The sequence below is a fragment of the Sceloporus occidentalis genome, unplaced genomic scaffold, assembly GCF_023333645.1.
Source record: "Sceloporus occidentalis isolate IW3139 unplaced genomic scaffold, rSceOcc1.0.p SCAF_2, whole genome shotgun sequence".
Classification (NCBI taxonomy): domain Eukaryota; kingdom Metazoa; phylum Chordata; class Lepidosauria; order Squamata; family Phrynosomatidae; genus Sceloporus; species Sceloporus occidentalis.
Window position 1 is genome coordinate 147825727 of NW_028316982.1, and position 23364 is coordinate 147849090.

At 39.4% G+C, this 23364-nt stretch overlaps 1 protein-coding gene across 2 annotated transcripts in view; it reads left to right on the forward strand.

Moving 5' to 3' along the window:
- The window catches only part of LOC149319138 (ATP-binding cassette sub-family C member 4-like), a 183945-nt gene extending 163313 nt beyond the window's left edge, over positions 1-20632 (forward strand). For both annotated transcript variants that reach the window (XM_089511171.1, XM_089511170.1), the window contains exons 30-31: positions 15332-15466; positions 19502-20632. In XM_089511171.1, the coding sequence (XP_089367297.1) occupies positions 15332-15466; positions 19502-19606 (240 nt within the window). In that variant the 3' untranslated portion in view covers positions 19607-20632. The remainder of the gene's footprint in view (positions 1-15331; positions 15467-19501) is intronic.
- The last annotated feature ends 2732 nt before the right edge of the window (positions 20633-23364 follow it).

Genomic DNA, 23364 nt, shown 5'->3' on the forward strand with positions numbered 1-23364 from the left:
AGTTCCCGTTGTTTTGGCATAAGATCCTGAATAAGCTTAAAAGTTAGTTCCCAGGTCAAACTGCTGCTTTTAAATTGTCATTGGGACAATTCTTTTGAGTACTGGTATTATCTAGCCTTCCAACTTACTATATGTATTGTTTATGTCTGAATCAGCCATCATTCTGAAACATCTCTGATTAAAGTGTGATACGGCCTAATCATGAGGTTATTGTGGCATGAAACCTCAGATTATAGATTATAGATTAGAATCTGTAAACTGTATAGAAGCCCTCAGTGCTGTTTAGGCTTGAAGAAAAACAATTATGTCTATTGTGGTTGCTATTGTGTAGGAGATTGCCAAAGGATTTCATCTTTACAAAGAAGCAAAGCAAAACAAAAACAGGTAAAGTGAATGTGAGGTGACCCAGAGTGTGCTAACAAGAGAAGGCAGTACTGAATATTGGATTGGCTCTGAAAGCATAAATTGGGAGGGGAGGTCCCATGAACAGAGGAAAGGAAAATCCTGGAAATGACATTGTACTAGTAAGAGCCAGACAGGACTTTGGATAACAGAAAATACCATTATCAGATTGCTCCATCAGGAGGATTTCTACCTAAGAAGGAAATGTTATGCTTTTTAAAATCACTATTAGTAGAAAATGGGTGCTTACATTGAAATCACTTCAAGTATGATACTGCAGCTGCAAACCCCTACGTTTTTTAAAGTTGATATGATACAATAGCTATCAGTATTTAATACAAAAATCCTTTTTAAAAAAACATTTAGTTATGATTTGGGTGTTCATTTAATTGTACTGTATTCCTACTACCTTTTTATAACTGTATAGAAAAATATGTTGGCTGTTATTTGTCTGCAGTGGTGACACATTCTAAGATTGTAATGATGACAAGATCATCGCCTGCTTTGGGGTAAAGCCTTCAATGGGTTCAGCAAGTCTGTCATAATTTGAATCTTTCTAGGTAATTTATAGGCCTTTGACAGTAATTTTACAACAACGTACAGAATACTTTGTATATAGTATATACAGTATGGTAAAGGTAAAGGTAGGGACACGGTGGCTGATCAGTTAAGACGCTGACTCTGATGATTCCAGGATCAGCAGGTTATCAGTTCAAAGTCCAAGTGCCATGTGACAGTGAGCTCCCATCACTAGTCCCAGCTTCTACCAATTTAGCAGTTTGAAAGTATGTAAAATAGTGCAAATAGATAAATAGGTGCTACTTTGGCAGAAAGGTAACAGCATTCTGTACAGTCATGCTGGCCACATGATTAAAGATTCATCTTTGCCAATGCTGGCTCTTCGGCTTAGTAACAGAAATGAGCACCGCCCTCTATAGTTGGTCACGACTAGATAATCTTGTCAGGGGGAAACTTTTACCTTTGCCTTCCAGCAAACCTTCCCACACTGACCTCCCCTTTCTTGGCATCGACCTTCTCCCTACCCCAAATTGTCTCTCCTCAACTCACCTTTTAAACTAATTTAATTTGTATTTTTATTTGTTATAGTTTTAATTTGGTGGGAGGAATAGGGGATTATGCTTTACTGATTTTGTTTTTATTATGTATTTTATGTATTGAATTGCATTTCTGTAACCCACCTTGATCTGTAGGGAGAGGCGGGATATAAATAAATAATTATTATCGTTTCAAAACCCTTGACATGATTGTCTAGTCATGTCTGACTGTTGGCGGCGGTGCTCATCTCTGTTACTAAACCAAACTTCCTAACTACTTTCTCATTTCAGAGAGAATTCTGCCAGTATTCACATGGACTGCACAGGAGTTTTTCAAAGAAAGGAACAGTGATATAATATTAACACACAAATAAATGTTATGAATAATAGTTATACAAAAGAAAAAGCTACAGCATTATACTTCCTCAATTTATAAAACAAATCTTCGACAGAGTAGGTGACCAAATTGATTTAAAGTAATGGAATAATTGTAATCATTTACATGTGATGTTTGTGCAAATTAAAGGCTATTGAATGTGGGCAGTTTTTCCAGAATTCAGATAGCAAAACTAAGGGATTTCACAAATCCCTTGAGGGTTTTCAGCCCCTTGAGGGTTTTGGTTACCCTTTTCTGACGTTTTCCAGCTGTACAATATCATGCGTGTGTGTGCATGCCATGTGGTTGTACTGGCAAGCCAAGACATCTCATTATATACAAATATTCCAAAATCTGAAAAACTCTGAAATCCAAAACACTTCTGGTCCTAAGCATTTTCGATAAGGGAGACTCAACCTGTAATATACAACATGATTTAGAATCATTGCCAAACGACTCCCAAAACAAAATATATTAATTTATTGGTGGAATACCATCAAGGAGGTGATTGCACAAGTTCTTTTTTCTTCTACTTAGCCCTCAACTATTAGGTTGTATTTGTGGTTTTCAGCTGTTTCTATTAGAGAAAAGATGAACCAGGCTAAGGCTATAAAATTGTAAATGGAAGTATAAAAGCTGCCAGCATTGGGAGCCAGCATGGCGTAGTGGTTTGGATGTTGGACTACTACTCTGGAGACCAAAGCATGAAATCTACTAGGTGATCTTGAACAAGTCACATGCTTTCAGGGGAAGGAATTAGCAAAACTCCTCTGAACAGCTCTTGCCAAAAAAAATTCTGTGATAGGTTTGCTACAGCATCACCATAAGTGGGAAAGAATTTGAAGGCATACAACAACAACGCAGTTGAGCTAATGCTGGTGCTGACAGTTCCCTGCACCCAGTTCCCACTGTAAAGTAAACAACATTTTCTGCAGCCTTCTGAATTCTTTTCAACAATAGCCCCACAAAACCAGTCCCAGTTAAGAGATCACCAAGGTAAGGAGGACAGTGGCTAGGTTCTCATCTGACACAAGGGCTACATTTGTTTCACTGTCCAAAGCAGCAAGGGCTCTACCACTGTTGATACTTAAAGAGCAGTTGCAGAGTTAAGAATGTGAAGCTGTCAGTACAAGAGAACTTTCACCCCTTTCTAGTGTAGCCAAATGCAGTACCATTTCATCTGCAGCTTGACATGATTTGCCTGGCTAGAGCTTCTGTGCCTTTCATTTGCCCACTTTCACTCTTAGATAAGGAAGAAAACAAATTGGTCATTAGTCTACCAATGGTACCACACTTTCACAGTTTGGGCAATCTCTCCCTAGAGTTGTGATACAGATGTTAAAAGTTCAGATGGTAACATGGAATCCTGAGGTATTCTAAAGACCATAGGTAAGAGCAGTGGCTATCTCCTGTTGCTCTTTAGCATAATTTTATAACTAGGACTGGAATCACTGCAAAACAGTATGCCCTAGCTCCAAGTCAGCACTCTGTCTTGTTGTCAAGTTGTGTTGACAGACTGCTAGAAGTAAAAGTAAGACCGTTTGCCTGACTTCACACACACACATTATACCAGTTGTCTCTTCTCCAAACCTGACTGATGTGGGTTCAGATAATCACTATCTTCTGAGAGTCGCTGGAACAAATTACGTAGTGGTTCTGATATTCTGCCTTACCTCATTGAAACTATTACATTGTTTACTTTTTAAATTGGTGTTTACAAGCTGGTAATGTACATGTTTTCACTGCAGAATATTTAAGAACTCCCTAAGCTATCAACTGAAAGCCCAGTCATTTGTTGATCCAAGTACTTGTGACCAGATTTTAGGATGGTTGTAAAATTCTTACTTAGTTGTTGGGAACCGGAGCTTCCTTTTACTGAGTCAGATCACTATATCCTTCTACTGTAGTTTACTAGTGTCAGCAGTAACTCTCCAGAGTTTTAGACATGAATCTTTGCAAGCCCTACCCAGGGAATTAAAGGTAGGACCTTCTGAGAAGCATGTGTCTTACAACTGAGCTACTGGCCCATCTGCTCCTTTCTGTAGTTGAATCTCTCTGCTCCGATACTATCATTTTGCTTAAATGGGTTATAATTGGCCCTTTTTTATTTCTCTTTTGAGGAGGAGATCATTGTAGCATATTTTACCATTTTATTTAGCAAAGTCTTCAAATCCTTAATGATATTTGCATCTCAAGTTGTCATGTGATCTCGATGGCTGCAGAGGGAAGCATGCTTGCATCACTGAATCCTTGAGTTGTATGCCTTGTCTCTCAGATTGTTGGCGAAAGGGCTAGGACAGATACATTGCCAGAGCCTCCATCATAAATATGGAGCCTTTCTTCTTAATCTGCCATTAACAGATTCAAGATGTTTTTTTTAAACGGGGAGTTGGGGAGATATTGTAGCTGTAGGAGTCTCCCTGTGTCTTGAATGAGTCTGTGCATCTGAGCTGTCTCAGGGAAAGCTGGGATCATGTACTCAGCTTTTTTCCGGTCTTATCCTTACCTTTCTAATTTGATGTACACTGGATATTTTATTTACCTGCCCAATAGCTTATGTGATGTTAAACCCTGCAGTAATGCTGGGAGCAGTGAACTCCTTTAGTTCCCATAAAGTGGGGTGGATTGAACTTAGTTCATATTCTGCGACGGTGCAGAGAAATAAAATCTTGTCCACACTTGTTACTTATAATTGTGGTTTGTTTTTGACCTATCTATGTCATATCATTCATGCCATCAAAATCTTGAAGATTGGTGACATTAATGCATTTGGGCCTCAGCTTGGAAAAGTTACCTTTTGGGAGCTACAAATCTCTGGATTGTATAAAATTATTTGGAAGCTACATCAGGTTCAGGAAACTGCAGTACAGTTATTAATTGGATAATGTCATGTGCATGATTTTATTCATAATTTGGCCAAGGTGAATTGACCATCTGATTTTCAGTTTCAGTTCAAGGCTTTATAGTACAGTACTAGGCTTAGTGAAAAGCTTTCTTTCTGATAATGAGTTGCTCATTCAGCTCCAAGATGGTGCAATCAGTTTTTACCCACAAGGCAAACTAAATTCTCAGGTGCAGAGTGCTGGTGCCTTCACAGAAGAACATTTACCATTGTGACTCACTAGACTGAATTTTGTTAATTTTAGGTGCTGGCTAAAAGTGTAGCCTAAATCCAGTTGCTAGTCCCAACTGTAATAGGCCTGCTAAAACAATGGGAATTTGGTAGTCATCACTTACGTATGTTCCATTGGTTCATTGGGTCTGCCTTCATTAGTAGTAGCAGTCAGATTTAGGTCTATGTCTGTGCTACCAGGCCTTTGAAATAGGTTACTTCACTATGTAGTCTTTAGATCTCTGCTGCATGTCTTCGTGTCCCTATTCAAGATTATTGTTATGGGTCTTCTTCTCCACTCTATTAGATGGTCTTATGACAAACTTTCTCCTTTCTTGTGAACACTTGAAAAGTGGTATACACAAGACATGTCAATAGATAGGCATCCTAAGTTAGAAACACTTTACTGATATCAGTTATTGTGGTTAATGCTTGATTTTTAGTTGAAATGTGTATTTGCAGACTATTTCCTTTGTGAACATCAACCTCAGAGAAGGAAATACTGTGATGTGAGTCTGGTTTTGCATACCATTCTCAGAGTACTTTTCCTTCTTTTTCAGGCTTTAGTAACCACTTTACTAGGTATACAGAATATCCAGGTGTGCAAGAGCTTTAGGCATGATTATGGATCAGGCTTCACACTGGCTGTTCTTAATACAAAGCAGCACGTGGAGGAGTTAGTTTATGTAAATGCACTTAGGCAGTCAAATTTCAGAGACAGATTTCTCATATAAGGCAGCATTCTTCAAACTTATTAACTCCAGGGAACTTTTCCCCATTAGTTTGGTTTGCTCATCATGCTAAACCAAGGATCCATAGAACCTCTGGCTTACTGTTGATTAACAGTTTGCTCATGCACATTGCCTAGTCATTCCTGCTTGCAGTAGAAGTACAAAACACACAAGGCATGCCCTCCAAAATTTCACAGATGACAACCGAGACACATGCGGCCAAGCAACATCAGAGTTTGGGCAAGATGGCAAAAGTTATTATTGAGTAAAAGCACATACTCTAGATACAGCAGTTTGCTTTTGCCCAAATCTTCAGGAAAGGGCAAGATTCTTGCCCTTCTTCTCCTCTTCTTTCCTCCCTGCTGACTTAACAGAGTGCAAACAATTTTTGCACTTTGAACTCAGTTTCCAGTAATTGAAGCCAGCTAAGGACAAGAGGAAAGGTGGGAGGAGGGAAAAGAAATTGGGGCATTTTAAAAGTAGCTGAAAAAGTGGAACACAGGTGCAGATGATTAATTGGAACAGCCCCTACCAAATAAATACAATTGGAGTGTATGTGTCAGGATCAGCGGACTCAGTTCCCAGTAACCAAACGAATGTCTTAATGTGATTAAAGCAAAATATTTTATTCCACAAATTGAGACAGAAGTTCCTCTGTCCTGAGTTAGTGTCAGAACTGAAAAGTTTCCCCCCTGGATCATACTTAAGAGTTCTCATCGTACAGCCCCTATCCCCAGCTACAATCCCAAGCCATTGATCTGGATCAAAGTGACTGTTCATGTTTCTTCTTTCCTTTCGTGCATTATCATTCAATCGCACTTAAGGAAGGAGAGAATCCCTGGTTTACTGCTCTGATCTGCTTGTGAAAAAACTGGGTCATAAAACCACAAATCTCTCTCGCCTCTGGCCTTTGTCCCCTCCTGTTGTTTCCAAGCTTGGCTTCCCACAGGATTCCTATTCCCCTCTCAATAAATCTGCATTTATCCTAATGCTATACCACCAGATCATCTTACCACCATATCATCATTACATCATATCATCATGACAGAACCATGCATATGGATCTGACAGTATGACAGGAGTCTTCTGCCCATGGTTTGTATTGTGGTCTGTGATCTTGGCAGGGAGACAGCTTTCTGGTTTGTTTTATTCCCAACAAATTAGAGAATTAACTAAACAAACCTGAGATTATTTTTCTAATTTATGAAGGAGAAGACAAGGCAGAGAGCTTGGTCCTGATCTGATTATTGCCCCATCATATACAGTCCGCTCTCGCTTTATGTGGGGGATCCGTCCTGGAAACCCCCCACACACACACACACACATAAAGCAAAAAGTGTATATGCTCAAGCCCCATTGGATAGAATGGGGCTTGGGCTCGCCGCATGCCATTGTTTGTATTGCCGGGCGGCTTCAGTGTAATGGCACGGGCTCACTGTAATGAGCAAACACAGATGGGCTTGTTTAGCCCCTCCTGGTGCAGGCGGGGATGATTTACCAGCATGCATGAGCACATTGACTCATCCTTAAGAGGCCATGTTAAATTCTAGCTTGTTGTAATTACTTAATACAACCATTGACTACTCTGTTGTGCATTGCATAGTCTAGGGGTTGTCTACACTACTTTAAAAACTTTAAAAACCTGCCATCCAAATCTGGGGCAATAAGGCCACATGATGTGCACCCTTATTGCCAAATCTGAAGTGATAAGGCCACATGGCCCTATCCACCCCAGATTTGGGGTATCCTGATTTAAAAAAAAAGAACTCTGGAGTTTTCTTAAGAGTTTGCCCTGTAAGGAGCAGTCATTTTAATGTCTGGGCCAGTTTCCATCCCAAATAGTGAGGTTTTTCCCTCCTTCCTTGGCAGAACCATTGCTGGTAGCTTACAACTGCTTGCTTTTAAGATTAGATGAGGCAACCAGATTGCGTGCTGAGTACCTCATTTACTTCAAAGCAACAGGTGCACTAGTGGAGCCAGCGCTGCCAATGGAGGAGGAGAGAAAATTCCCATCATTTGGGATGGAAACTGACCAGGACATTAAAATGGTTTGAAAGACGGTGGTGATAGCAAACGCAGCAGGGGAAATGGGATGGGAGCAGTGGATTTAGTGATGGTAGACTAGGGAAACCCTGCAGGTACAGTCAGTGTTGTAGCAATTTACCTGATGTCCCTCCAAAGAAAAACGTTTGCGGAGTGATTCTGGAGTGATGCAGAGACAGAAGGGGCGAGAGTCCATTCAGACCTTTGCCCCTAGTGTAGCCCTAGGTTACAGAATTGGTTCATCTACAGATTTTGTTATCCACAGTGGGTCCTGGAACCAAACTGCAACGAATACCAAGGTCTCACTGTATTTTGATTTAGAAGCAGGTGCTGAAGTTTTTTCTTTTCAAATATTACTCTGCTCAGACTGTAATATAAAAATCATCTGAGAGGGGAAAAATCTATTCCATTCCTATTTGCCAGCATGAGAAGAAATAATCTATTATCTATAGGAAAGCTTCCCCACACTAACACTCCTAACTTTTGTTCATGACCAGTCAGGTTATATGAACTAAATCAGTAATCAGAATGCATCAGGATCAAGGCTGCTGCATGCTACACTTTCATAATCATTCATGATGTGGCAGCAATTAAAAATGCTTAAACATAAAATGTTTCTTCATTTCAGGTACGGGAGGGTATTCTGAGTTTTTTATCCACTGCAATTCTCATTTTCAGTACAAAGAAAACTGTTTTTGATAATGTGGGCCCTTCACTGTTTGGTCAGACCACCATATGTAGACAAAAATGCACATCTTTGTGATGTGTATTTATATTTTCTCACTATAGAGTTCTAAGGTTTTTTTTATAAATTCACAGCAATAACTCCAGAAAGTATTTGATAATGTAAAGAGCTCAGGGAAAGGCATCACTGCATTGCCTCCTCATATTGCTGTACAAGATACTTACTGTTCACTGCCCCATAATCTTTTTTCTTGCTGATGTAACTGCAGAGAGTAAGCAGTGTTGGCATAGGGAGCAACAAGCAAAATGGGGTGTAGTGGGGAGCAGAGACCTTTGAGCTGGTTTCATATTCACAGCTCATCTAGGCAGGCTTAGATCTTACCTGAAGTTCTGTGACTAGCCTGATCGATATCTCGATGGGAATACTGAGGCAAAGAAAAAGGTCACACCAATTAATTTATATGGAATCTGGTACTCAGATCATGTTCTCTTGAAATCAGGTTCTGTACTAGGATATTACTGCCTTCCTGTCCTTTTGGATTATTCCTGTCTTGTCTTGTAATAATTCTGTGTCTGTCTGAATTATTGAAGATGAACGTAGCACGTCTTGCATTCCATAGAGCTGTCTACAGCAAAAAATAAAATAAATTTTATATATATTTCATGTTCAGTAGGATGAACAGCTCAATCTCAGTGTAATTTGATGACAAAAGTAAAGTACAAATATGTAAGGGTTGGATTCTGCCAATCTTTTTCAACAAAATAGCTACCCTTGTGGGTAACTTTTTCTCATTCCCGTGGGTTCAGTTCATGGAGATTCTTCTCAGCCAAAGGAGGGATGTCAGAAACTTGGACAAAGAAAAAGGTTTTGATTATAATTTATACATGCATTTGATGTAATAGAAACGCCTATCCCTTGCCCTAGGCCTCCTTTGACATCTGTGACTTGATATCAGGTGCTATTCTGAAATATAACCTAATCGCACCATAGGCTGCTCTCGCTGTCTCCTCGCTCCCATCCCTTCCCATTAACTATTTAATTCCACTAGGTTGAGACAGCTCAGTGACTCAAAAGGTTTCTGCAGTCTTCAAGAATGCCCATCTGATCTTTTCACTAAATACTTGTGCTACAGAAGATCAGCTGAGGTGTGGTTGGGGAAATTAATTAAATTCTCAATGGGTATCAAGTAAAAAGTGCTACACTGAACACTTCATTGGTCCCTGGAATAATATCCTTCTAGCTGTTTTAACCCCTTGCCTCATCCCAGATTTTGTATTGCCCATGCTTTGTTGGGGTGGCTGCATAAGCACAAACCCTGACACAGACTAAGGACTTTGTGGAACACTGTTTAGAAAGTTGTTAAATAAAATCAAACCCAAGTAACCATGAAGAATTTAGTATTTTCATGTGATAAACCTTTTCTGATGCGATATAAAATGTTGAGCACGGGAGAGGTTATGGCACATAGTTGCTAGGCTGAATTTCCCTTGGTGGGTCACAGGTTTTGTAAGCCATCTGTGGCTATTTACCCCAAATCTTCCAATGCCCTGCTCCTTGCCAAACCCCTAGAATTCTTAAATCCGATGTTTTGAAGGCAAAATAAATGATACCATATAGGCAGATTTCCTTAACACACATTTGATTATTGAAAATCTGTTTTTCCCAGTATAGTGTAATCATTAGCCTAGTCAGAACTGGCCTTGCCACTGGGCAGAGCATGGCAATTGCAGATGCTGGGTGTTTCCCCTAAGCCCTTATGCTGCTCCTCTCTTTTGGAGGGTCAACCATCTGTGCCATGCAGTCTGTCTCAGTTCCCTAAACTGGCCTATTGCCTTCAGATGAGATGAAGAATGCTGTCCCATAACCAGTACTGAAGTGAGATTCAATTGGTAGTTCAGGAGGATTCTGCATGGAGACTAGGGAAGGGGACACTGACTTGTCATTTTATTTTCACCAAGGATTCTCCTCACTTCACTACCCAATGTGTTCCATGGGTAGCCATCTGTGTATGGGCAAATGTAATAATAATTTCATCCAGATGCAGTTCCCATCAGTAGGGAGGATTTGAGGTTATTCAGGACTTAGTAAACCTTTAATTTCAAGAGCTGACTATCTTAAATTGCTGGCATGGCATGACACATGATCAAAGGACTGTGTTGTACTGCTTGCATTATCTGGCTCAGTTTAAATCTCAGCTGTAGCATTGTGGCAAACATAGAAGATGTCTGAATTTTTTAGTTTATTAATCACTCAAGAATTGGATCAGTTCAGGGTTTAGTAAACCAAAAACAAGACAAAAACACTTCTGCACTTATATAATGAATTTTATATGAAACATCTGTTCCCAAGTGTGCTATTTATTTTGATATCTTTGTAAATCAAGTTTCTGAAACTGTAAGATTGCTTTCATTTTATGTATTTTGAAGGGGGGAAGAGAACCATTGTGGTGTAGTGATATGACCATTGGATTACCATTCTGGAGACCAAGCAATTCAAATCCCTGCTTGGCCATGGAAACTGACTGGGAAAGTCACACTCTCTCAGCCTCAGAGACCAAGGCAAACCCTCTCTGAACAAATATTGCCAAGAACACCCTATGATAGGTTTGCCTTAAGGTCACCATAAGTTGGAAATAACTTGAAGGTACACAACAACAAAAGGGCAGCAGATCAGTGCTGGTGCACATGCTTTGTGTGCTCATGGTTCTGGGTTCAAATAGTAAAAGGAAAAAAAAACCCATCTGAAACCAATACACAGCTAGATAGTTCTGACATAATATAAGATAGCTTCCTGACTTTACCCTCCATCCTATGAGCCACAGTAGGCACCAGTCAGCACAAACTGGGACTATGTTATGGTTCATTTTGTGCAATGCAAAAAAGTCTGGCTTCATATTCTTCTCAGAAGAAGACAAAGTCTGTATTTATAGACTGGATATTTCCTCTGTTCATTTAAAGAGGAGTGGTTACACAATAGAAGGCTATACTTCATTTGAAATTATACATTCAAGGCATCTAAACTAGAAAGTCAAATTATAGGACATTGTGATTGTGCTGATACTGTGGATATGAAAGATTCAATTATCCTTAAACTCTTAAGAAAAGTGCTAAACTTATGTTTAACTATACTGTAGTAAATAAAGTGAAATGAATTTAACGCTTGTAATCCGCCACTGTATGTATGAATAAGAGATGAGAAATTAAAATGCATGTTAAGATGACTAATGCTAGTGTTAGGGAAAATATTTATGTTGTACAATACCTGAGATTTGAGCTAAATGATAGACTCAGTCTCTGGTTCTAAATGTATTTAGTAGTGAGTAAAACCTGAAGAAGTGGAGACTATGGGCTAAAACACATTGCAGAAATAATCCTGCTTTAACTGCCCTGGCTCAGTGCTAGGGAATCCTGGGAATAGTAGTTTATTGTGGCACCAGAGCTCTGTGACAGTGAATGCTAAATGTCTCACAAAACTACAGTGCAGCAGCAATTACGGTAATGAAAAGAAAAAGAAACAATAGTGCTATAGTGCTTTATGTTTTCACACTTTCACATGAAAGTGCAAGTCAAAAGCCCTAGAATTGCACATTTGCTTTCTGGACATATCAGTGATTGAATTGAAATGATCATTTTGCACATGCACCGTTTCCATTTTACATTTCGCGGGCTGGTCGGAGCGAAGGAACCTAAATTTTAAATAGCCTGGCTGCTCCCGCAGCTGCTTGTAAATGCAAAAAAAGTTCCCCAACCTGTCCTCTAGCCATTTAAACTGTAAATATACCTGGCTGCTGGCTGTAGCTGCTTGTAAATCCCACCTGGTCCTGTAGCCGTTTAAAGTTAAGCCCTGGCCTTTCAAAATGCCTGTGAATAGCCTTGTCAATACTGTGACTGTAGCGCGATTGCAAATGTGTGAAAGGCAGAACAAGAATATGAATGCCTGTGAATAGCCTTGTCAATACTGCGAATGAAGCACGATTGCCTTTCACACACTCGCAATTGTGCTTCAATCGCAGTATTGACAAGGCTATCCCATGAATGGTTTGTTCCTCTTCAGTTGCTGGTTCTTCTTCGGAGAAGTCCAGATTTTGCACGACATCATCTGAAAATTTTCCCCACAATCGCACAACAATCTCTGGATTTTACCTTTTCCTTCTGCCCTTTTCCGACTTGACCAAGCTAGAGTGTGTCTCTGTTTTTCTTTGTACATACCTGAGTACATGCATCCTTAAGAATTCTAGTTGCTCAGAGTGCATAGCCATTTGAAAGGATCCTGGTTGTTTTCCATTCTTTTTACTTTTCTAATAATACCCTCAGATATTTTTAAATGTTCCAGGTGGCCTTGAAACCACTTCTTCCTTTAACGTTCCCACTGCACCTTTCTCGGATTTGTTAGAAACTTCATGATGCCTATTTTCTTCTTCTCTTTGTGTGATAAGGACTAGCAAAGCAGTAATACATTTGCCTGGAACATCTTTAGCTTCTTTAACTGCTTTCCTATTTCTTGAGACACATTGCAAACTTCATCCTCTGAGTCTGGTTATCTCAGTTTGGTTATCTCACTTTTGGAACTGGGTATGTGGAGGATGGAGCCATGGCCTGGTAGCAAAGCTCACAAAGAGTTTCTCGCCCTATTATTACTAAAACTTTTTTTCCCCCTGGTCCTGTGACTTCAGTGTTATTGTCTTCCTCTCTTGCATACTCACTTCTGATCTCCTGAACAGCAACAGTGACTAAAGGTGATGTGTTGTAAAAACAGTGGTGGGCAAATGAAAGCAAACCAAGGACCTGGTGGAGGAGATGAATGTGTGGTAAACATGACTGCATATGCCTGATCCAATGCTGAATGTAATTCTGGATCAACCCATTTACCAGGACAAGCCTGTGTACTTAGGAACAGGGGAAATCCCTGTTGTATTCCATTTGTGAATGTGAGGTTTCTGATTGTGGGAAAGAATGTCAATGCAGTTGTGATTATCAGTCAAAAGTATTCATTGCATATTTTCCAAGCCTTGCTGCAAGGCAGACTGTATCTTGCCCCAGAAATGTGCACTTTTGTAGGTCTTGTCTGTGTTTCATATAATATACACATGGTCATGTCCATACTTTTAAAATGTGGCTAGAATTGCATACAATGGAAAAATCTTTCTCAACACATTTTAGTTAAAGGAGAAATAATATACTAGAATATGCTCATTAGGTAAATAATTAGTGCATAAATGTGTATATCATGAAGAATCCACAGCAAACCAAACTTCCATCAGGAAGAAAAAACTAATGTCTTGGATAATATGAATAAAAGATGGGACAAGGATAAGGTGGGTACAGATACTCAGACAACCACCAAAAAATGGGGAGTGGTATAAATTTGCATTCAGTGCAGATTTACTGATTGGTTGTATAGAGTGTTCCTAACTATTCAGAAGTAAAAAAAAGTTAAAAACCCCTATCAGTGACAGTGTGGATAATCATACACAGCTTTTAAACCACAATTATAGTTCTAAAATAACACCTTTAGCAATACCTATCACATAATGTCACCTCTGACCCATGGTTGTTGTGTTTGCCATGTGTGACTAGGGCATTCCTTTTCATTGACACAGGAGACCCGTCAATAAGCTACCAATCCTGTGGTAGTCCCATTAATTGTCATGTGCAAAATATTGCTGCTATGACAGTTGTAATATTGGCAGTTACATGCTGTCAAAGTCCTCCCGTGTCTCCCAGTCCCCCCCTACTATTTCCAAGCAGTCTGATTTAATTTATTTTTTCTATTTCTAATTCTTTTTTTTAATTCTGTAACTTTAACTGTGTTAAAAAGTGAAAATAAAAATAAAATACCTGAAAGGCACACTGAGGGCCAAAACAGACTGTCCTAAAGGGGCGGCATCACACTGCCCTTTTGAGCCCTTTGAGTCCTGTGTTCAGCTTTCCTGAGGATTTGGCTTTATCTGTTGTGCGTCAGCATTAATTTTAATGTTTGTGCCTTATTCCCACAAATAAAATCCTTTCAGAAAGTCATTCTAATCTTCCCTATGACCGTTTAAAGAATGTTTCCTCCTTTGTTGTCAGGATTCTTACATCCCTGCTGATGGAGTGAAATTAGAGTTGTCTGATATATATGTAGAGAGCATTTTCTTTTGAACATGCATGCCCCCAGATACAGGTGTGATCCAAGATATTTACTACTCTAGGTGGTGCATTAGATGTCACAGCTTTTGACCTGAGATAATTACGGCCATGTTCCTGCTGAATCTGCACTCGGTACAAGAACCAAGACATTCTCTTCCTTATTAATACACCCTGAAGGCTTTTCTCAGATCAGCTTCTGGTTCTAAAAACTGGATAAACTATACAGAGTAAGAGATATATAGGAATTTATCTTGTGGAATATAAAGCTTAGGTTTTCCTGTCTAACTGAATGACCGTATGCAATAGTAGTAAGATTTATTCGGTCCTTGACCAGTATACAAAATAACTTGATAAAATAATAATTGCAAAATATAATTGTTAATAATTGTTAAAAACAATTTCAGATACAAATTCAAGGTCATGTTATACACATATCAGTTTTCACCAACTAATTGGGAGCATATTTTACATACGATGTAACAAAATTTTGCTAAAATGACCTGAGGAATTTGTCACAAAGTCATTTCACCCACACATCTATCCCTAGTTTCCTCCCAAGTGTTCGTTTTCAACAACCATTTTGGGGGGAATGACAAAACTACTTTATAGCTGTGTCTGTTAAACAACTGGGACAATTGTGTCTCAAGTATATAGCTCTCAGCCAGTAAAAACCATGTGAATGTGAACCTAGGAAATTTTAGCAAGTGAGGTTGTTGTTGTCGTCGTTGTCATTCTTGTTGCTGCTGCTGCTGCCAATTTTCATCTGTGACTAAACAGCTGGTTTCTGCTGACTCATCAGGTTTTGGATTCAGGACGGCTGAAAGAATATGATGAGCCGTACATTTTGTTACAAGAAAAGGAAAGCCTGTTTTACAAGATGGTTCAACAATTGGGTAAAGCTGAAGCTGACTCCATAATAGAAACAGCAAAACAGGTAAGGCAGTTCCCCATCACCACCTGCACCTGCCCCCTACAAAATGTAATTAAGTTTGTCTCAGTGATTTACTTTTCACAAGTTGCATATTCAGGACTTCAGAAAAACCCATCCACTCCACTATAGTTAAAGTTTTTATAGCTTTTCAATTATAAACCCCTGTTTTTCAATACTTTATTACTGGGATTTAGAATAATATATACCCAGAGCTCAAAATGACATGCTGCCATTGCAGAAAACAGCTATGCTTAAGATTGGGGTTTTCTATACATGTGGCAAGGATAATACACGGTATGGTCCTGAACATGTCTTGATTTGGCATGTGCTTCTGCTTGCCATTACCTAGCATACTGCAAGCACAGTAACAGCCAAGTTTTACTGTATTCCTCATAGAGTCTTGTTTGGAAAAAAATATTTTTTTAGACAACAGCTTCCAGAACAACTCAGTATACTGGGTGGAGAATTTGTCCCAAAAATAACTTTTCTAAACTTTTGTTTTGGCTAACAAATCTGCATTTTATGCATATGGGATGTAAGCTGGGAAAATAGTCAGCCCTCCACATTTGCAGATTGAAATTCACAGATTTGATTATTCATGGATTATTGTCACCACCTCCATGACTGCCTTATGCATTCTTAGTCTCTCTGAAAGCCTCATGAGCTTTTTCCAGCCTGAGTGACAGAGCTAGACCAGGCAGGAGCTGTGGAGGCCATGTCTCTTCTTCTGCTATGGAGTTCAGAGTATTGTTTGTGCTGGGTGAAGGTAGCACCCAACACATGCAGCATGACCAGGCAGAGACTCTGGTCCAGGTGCTTGCTGCATAACCATCAATGTCGGCAAAGGCCACGCCAAGGTGGCCAAGAAGAGAAAGAAGGCTCAGAACAAGATTGACAACAGGGGGCAGGTAAGCGCCACTACCACCTGCCATGTGCCTCTATTCCCAAGATGGACAGGTTGTGGCTAAAGTTGTGCCCAGTGTGGAGGCCTGGCAGGACAACACCATCTTACAGATCAGCGAAGCCCAGTACTGGGTGGAGAGCAAACCACCCACTCAGATGGAGCTCCATCTGCTGCACTTGCTTATGGCAAGCTTCCCTGCCCGCCCCCAGGTCTGTATTGAGTTTGGCTCTCCAGGCAACTACCTTTTCCTCTGTTAGGAGGAGGAGGAGGCCTAGGCACCGGGGATGGTTGGATGGGGCAGCAGTAGGTGAGGAAGTCCCAGGTGGCACAGAGTGAATCTTCACAGCAAGGCATACATTAGCCAGCATTGTTGGGAAATAGCTGGAAGTGTTAAGGGCTGGGCCATGAGATGAGGCTTATAAGGAGTTGCAGCAAATATAAAAGTATGGAGTTAATGTGAATATGATGCTTCTAATTTTTTTAAACTTGGTTAGCAAATGTTGCATGCTTCCCCCTTTATGATTTCCCTCTGTTTTCATGCACAAATCTTCTACCACCCCACAAACACAATGATCCATGCTTAAAGCATATGTCAGCATTGACCTTAATGTTAACCCAGTCTTACTGTGAACTATTTACAATCCCTTCAACCCCTAGTTTCAAATACTGGCAAGTAGAAAAAAGTGGTTAGCTTTAAACTACACTTAAGACTAATGGAGAGCAAATTGCATGGGAGAAAAGAAGTCTTTGATGGAAGGTGTCTATGATACCAAAGACTTGTACCACTTTTTAAACAATGATCTTCTCTTTCATATAAGAAGAAGGGATGGTATCTAAGCAGGAGAGAGTCTGAATAATTTGAGAGTAATTAAACAATAAAATAATTCTTCTGGGGAAGTTGTGGAATAGCTATAATTGGGGGGCCTGTTGCAACCATCTGGAAAGAAGTCTGGCTTAAGCATTTATTATTATTATTCAAAGATTAGGACTACATCAGAAGTGAAGATGTCCTATTTGTGGCTGATTCTGCCAAACCATATATATTCAACTATAAGTTGATCTCAAGTTGAGGGCAAGTTTGGGGGCCAAAATTATGGCTTTTGCTATGACCCATGGATAAGTCGGAGGTAAAACTTAGTGGCATGTAACAAAGGATGTAAAGAACTAAGCAAAGAAAACAATACTAAAGAACCTGCAAAAGTCCAGCAGGCATAGTTATTTGAGCTCATCCTAAAGGCTGGATGGATGGGAGGGTACTACGGTTGTGTGATGTGTGGGGGAGGCAACCAGGCATGGTGGGCTAAGAAAACATGCACATGTCCAAAAGGATGTAAAGGCAAAGCAAAGTAAATGGTGTTTATGTTAGCAGTGGTTACAGCCTTTAATTTTGATAACTGCTTGATTTAAATCAAGAAAAGCTGACAATCACACACAGATGCCTTATCTGTATCCTTCAAAACCTGATACCTCTCGGTGCTCTTTTGAGAGGAATTGCCACCATTTTCCCACCCAGGCATTCAAAAAGGTTAGAAGTGGTGTGCAGCAGACAAAGTAGAGGGTGCTGTCAGGCATCTTAAAAAAGAAGCTGGACAGCTACCTGCTGGGGAGTCTTCAGCTGTATATCCGGCATGCACTCCGTGGCCCTTGAGGTCCCTTCCAACTCTATGATTCTATGTGCACAGAATGAATCCCAATTTTTTTTTGTGAAACTGGAGTTTCAAACTATTTTTCTGCAAGGGTCTCTTGAGCCTGAAAGACAGTATGCCTAGGACCAATTCAGCACAGTAAACCATTGCGTGGAGTTGAGGTGATAACAAAACTCTGTCCTGCTGAATTTCTTCCTAGACACAGCTCTTTTAGGAATACAAGTCCTGGAAGAAAAGTTGGCAAGCCTCTTTGAAACCAAGGAGTGTTTAAAAGCAGCTTTGTTCGTTGCTTCCTAGAAAAGGAAGGTCTCTGAGCATATTACATATGTGGAACAGAAGAGTGGTTGCTTTGAAATGTGATGCTTATCTGTATATGAGAAGGACAGTTTATTAATAATTTTGCTAGGAGCATTGCAAAATAACATAAATGACCAAAGAATGGGTTTCATGCTCTTATTTTCAGTGCAGCATGAATATTCGGCCTAACTCATGACACACATCTGCCATAGGGAAGATAGTGTATTTTCTGTGTGTGTTTTAAAGGCTCAAACAAAACTTTTCACATTCTTCTTTGGAGGAAAAATACATTTTGAAGTCCTTTTTCACCCAAACACATTTTCCGATAAGAGCACACAAGTCTTGACATTATTTCATTTTGTTACACGCATCTGTCAAGGAACAGAGATATGATACAGCTACTAAAAACTGATGATTGTGGAACAGTAAAACTTGACAGCATTTCATTTCCTTTATGTTCTGATTATACATTTATCAGGAAACCTGTATCTCTGGCAGTTCAGCTAGAAATTGGTAGAATTCAAGAACTCAAAGGCTCGGCAAAGAACTGTCCTATTATTTGGTATCACCTTACATTTTAGAGAAGTTGCTTGGTGGAGCCATTGTTACTGCTTTCCCTTTCCCTTTCATTATTGTGGCACCCTATCCTCAGATCACATTTCTATAAGGCTCTATGACTCCTCCACGGCGCAAATTAAACGCTGGGATATTTCATACGTACATCCTGAAGTTTCAATGGTTGTCAATCACAGTTTGTAAAATGCAGGGATTACAACCTTGATATTAACATCCAAATCCATTGTGCTTATTTTTATGTGTGAAAATGAAAAGCCCTTGTGCAGACACTAGATTTTGATGCTGCTTTGTCGCCCTGTTTTTAATTTATCTCTTCTGAGCCAGTTAAAAGGATTTTATTTATCAATTTAATGTCAAACGATAAAGTTATCAGCTGATCTGAATTATTAGCACTTTGAGTGGGATGGCAGACACATATGTTGATATACCACGGTTTTGTTGCAGTTTACTAGGAGAGATAAAGATAATTTCGCTATTTTTAAATTATTGTTATTATTATTATTATTAAAAGAAAAGTATTAAAATTGAAATATGTGCTTGTCCTACAGTTATGTATATCCTTACATTAGAGCAAGCTTCCTAATCAAACTAACACAGAACGTTTTCCTTCCCTAGGCTTATTTCAAGAAGAATTATCCTGAAGTTATGCCAAGTGGTCAAGCAGTCACCAGATCAGTAGATGATTCTCAAGGATTAATTATTTTTGAGACTGCAGTATGATCCCATGCGATTATGGTTTCTGTTTTTTTTTAAGGAGTATGTAATACTAATGCAATGCAAACCAAATGTTGCTCTTAATGGAAAATGCTGTTTTTGCACTGAATAACTACTTGTTATAAATTGGGGGGGGGGGGGATCATGCCCCATTCATGTTGGTCATTCAATTTTTTTAAAAAGAAATGCAGTATATTTTGAACTAAGTTTGTTTAAATGGTTGATGATGGGGGATTAGTAAATAAAGATTTTCCCCACACTACAGCACATGTTCTAAAACTGTTAGGCAAGGGAGGCATGGGTGACCATGACTTCCTCTCTTGTTTTAAAAATGCCTTGACAGAGAAAAGCTGAACTGTAAGCTTCTATTCCTAATTGTTGCTCCTGGGTCATTAAATGGATCAGAGGTTCATTGCTCTTAATACAGTGCAGCAGGAACAGAGAAATGGAACTGGTGCTGATAAGTCCTGCTGCTCTGTCAATATCACCTTTGGCCAGAGGTTGACCAGTGACTTCACTCTAACTGTCATGGCATTGCTCTGATGCCTCAAGCCCACAGTATTATATTTTGGCCTACATCTCCCAGTATCCCTCAGCTAGCATGGCTGGTGGAAAAGTAACATTTCCATGTTTGGCTTAAACCTGATCCAGAAGCCTAAGCTGTGAGGGACACCTTGTCTATGTGCCTTGCCACACTTCCCATGAAATGTATCCCACCAGCCACACTGGTGGCTGGCTGCTCTGCTTTTGTGCCTCTGTTTCTAGCACTTGGGAGACATAAGTCCAAAGTGGTGTAGTCACATTAAAATATCAGTCCATTTGACTGTTGTGGACCTATTGGCAGAGCTTGGAACAGTTACTTCCAGCTAGAAGAGTACTGTTTGGAAAGCAATGTTTTCACACTATGCCTGTTAGTATATTTAAGCCAATGGTACCAGACACTTCTGACCTTCACTTTTGTAATGCATCTTCTCAGGTGGAAAATAAAGAATGTATTTTTTCTAATTTTGCATTTAAAAACAAATCTAGGATGAATGAATGTTACTTTATGAAAAGAATGTATATTTATAACTTCTAAACTGTATCTGTGTAATGTTCATACCAATCTTTTAAAATGCCTCTACAAAAGTTTTCTTTCAAGAAATGAGCAATGTTACTTTTCTGGAGATAACTTTTAAAGCATGCCCTTTTTATCTTGATTTTGGTAAGAAGTAAAATAATGAGATGGACACTTGCCACAAACAATTGTACTTCAGGCTCATATATACAGTAATATACTACTACATATAAAGGGGATGAAGTTTAGCGCCATTGGCTGCCAACATAGTACTTTCAGGTGAGTAAATCCCAACAGACTGTGGCCAAAATCCAACATTGTTGAGCATAATGTAAAAGTTTGACATGTAGGAATCTGCTCCAACAAAAGACCAAGGATATCTTCCACCAAGATCCATTGGTTTTCTGGAGGACTCAATGAATGGTGTCATGGGTCTACATCTTGCCATGGGATCTGCTCTGCTTTTCACAAGCAGGAGAATAGCTGTGTGAGGCAAGGCTGTCACATTCCAATGGAGAGCCGAGGAGGGGCTTTGGACTTTGACTAAGATGGAGTGGCCAAAACAACAACACTTACACAGCCATAAAGTTACTACATATGTCAGTAACAAGATGCCACCATTAAGTACAGGTTGAGTCTCCCTTATCTGGAATTCTAAAATCTGAAATATTCCAAAAACTAAAACTTACTTCATGGGTGGCTAGGATAGTGACACCTTAGCTTTCTGATAGCTCAGTGCACACAAAATTTATTTCATGCACAAAATAAAAATATTATATAAAATTACCTTCTGGCAATTGTGTAAGGTATATATGAAACATAAATGAATTTTGTGTTTAGACTGGGTCCCATCTTCAAGATATCTCATTAAGTATGTATATGAAAATACAGGTATTCCAAAATCCAAATAAAATAAATCTGAAATCCCAAAAACCTCTGTTTCCAGACTTTTCAGATAAAGGAGATTCAATCTGTATTTTAAAAACCACCCCAGGGTTCCCTCCTCATTTTTTCAAGCAAGTTATTTTTTGGGAATTCCAAACAGCCTCTCCCCATTATTTAACAATAATGCCACAATCTGAATTCTAATTTGCTTCCTTGTTAAAGTCCTCTCTGGGCACTAGAGTGAGGTGGGGGATAAATGAAGTAAAATTGCCACCCGATTGGGTTATTTTGAGTTTTTAAAACTGGGAGAAAAATCTGAACACTCTGGAGTTATGACCCTCTAGGACTAGGTTCCTGCCATTATGACACCCCAAACCTTGGCAATTCTCCACCTCTGATTTAAGGGTCAGGGTAATCCTTCTGATGCCAATCAGTTTTGCAGATACACTCCTCATCCTGGTTTGTGTGTGTGTGTGATATCCCTTCCAGATGAACTTTCTCAGGATCAACACCTCGGCTTGGGAGAAGGTCAAGTCAGTTTTGAATTACTGGTTGTGAACATGCCACTTTTCCTGTTACTACCTCTTTAAAAGATATGCTTTCTGAATGTTCAAGTAAAAATGGCCGAGGAGTGCTAGAATCACAAAACCATTTTAAACGCAGATGCCTTGTTGAGACACATAGAAGATTTGTTCTTTGCTATAAACCTGTATATGAGAGAAATCCAGCTAAAACCTCATTTCTCGTGATGACCATTGTTGAATGATGGGGGGCTCTTAAAGACTACATTTATCTCTTCACAGATTTTGGCCTATAATCAAGAGGCTGTAACTTTTGAAATAAGCAACTTCAAAAGTAATATATACCTGGTGGTTTAAAGCCTTGGTCTGTAATAGTTAAAACCTCATGTGTTCCATAAGCTGTATAGCAGATTTATAACTGGCCTATCCATTAGACATACAACTGGTTTTAGAAATAAAATGTTGAGGCTGGATGGGCATCTTTCAAGAGTGCTATAGCTGTGTATTCCTGCAGAGCAAGGGCTTGGACTAGTTGGCCTTTGTGACCCCTTCCAAAACTAAGATTCTCTGATTCTATTTGCATAGTTTTGATGGTACAAAATAGTCTTCTGTACTAAGGAGCTATGCATATATTGGTTCAGTGGTGTTTAGCATAAATTATTTCTCCCTAAATTGATTTGAAGGTGAGGTTGCCACCTCACAGAGCCGGAGCAAGAAACTCTGGTTTCTTCCTTCTGTCAAGAGACCGAGACGGATCTTGCTGTATCAGGTCATAAAAGTAGCATATTTTACTTACTTGAATCAATTTGATATTGTAGCTTTTCGAATGTTAACAAAAATGCTAGGTATTTGTGAGAATGCTGTATGTGCTGTTTTAACGTGTTTTGACAAGATAATCCTGCCTTCATGCAGCCTGATGTCAGTGTAATAGATACCGAAATGAAAAACACAGAGTTGGAGACTACCAACAAATGAGCTATGAATCTTTCTCAGCTCCATTAAATAATAGCTTTACATTCTGTAAAGAGTGTGGAAGGCATGACACAGATCTAAACCCTTGCTTGGGAGGTGTAATTGTTGATACACAGCACACACCCTGAATGTCATACTCATCACTTTTGGGGGTCCTCTGTAGTTTCGGGATGGGCAATACAAAGCATTGAATCTGACAGGAAAACCACAAATTACACAATTATGCATTAATAGAAATGGTTTTGTTTCTGCAAGCAGGGCTTGGGTCCAGGTCAATGTATTTAAGCAATAATTGCTTTCAATTGTTCTATTTTTATTTTCAGAACATT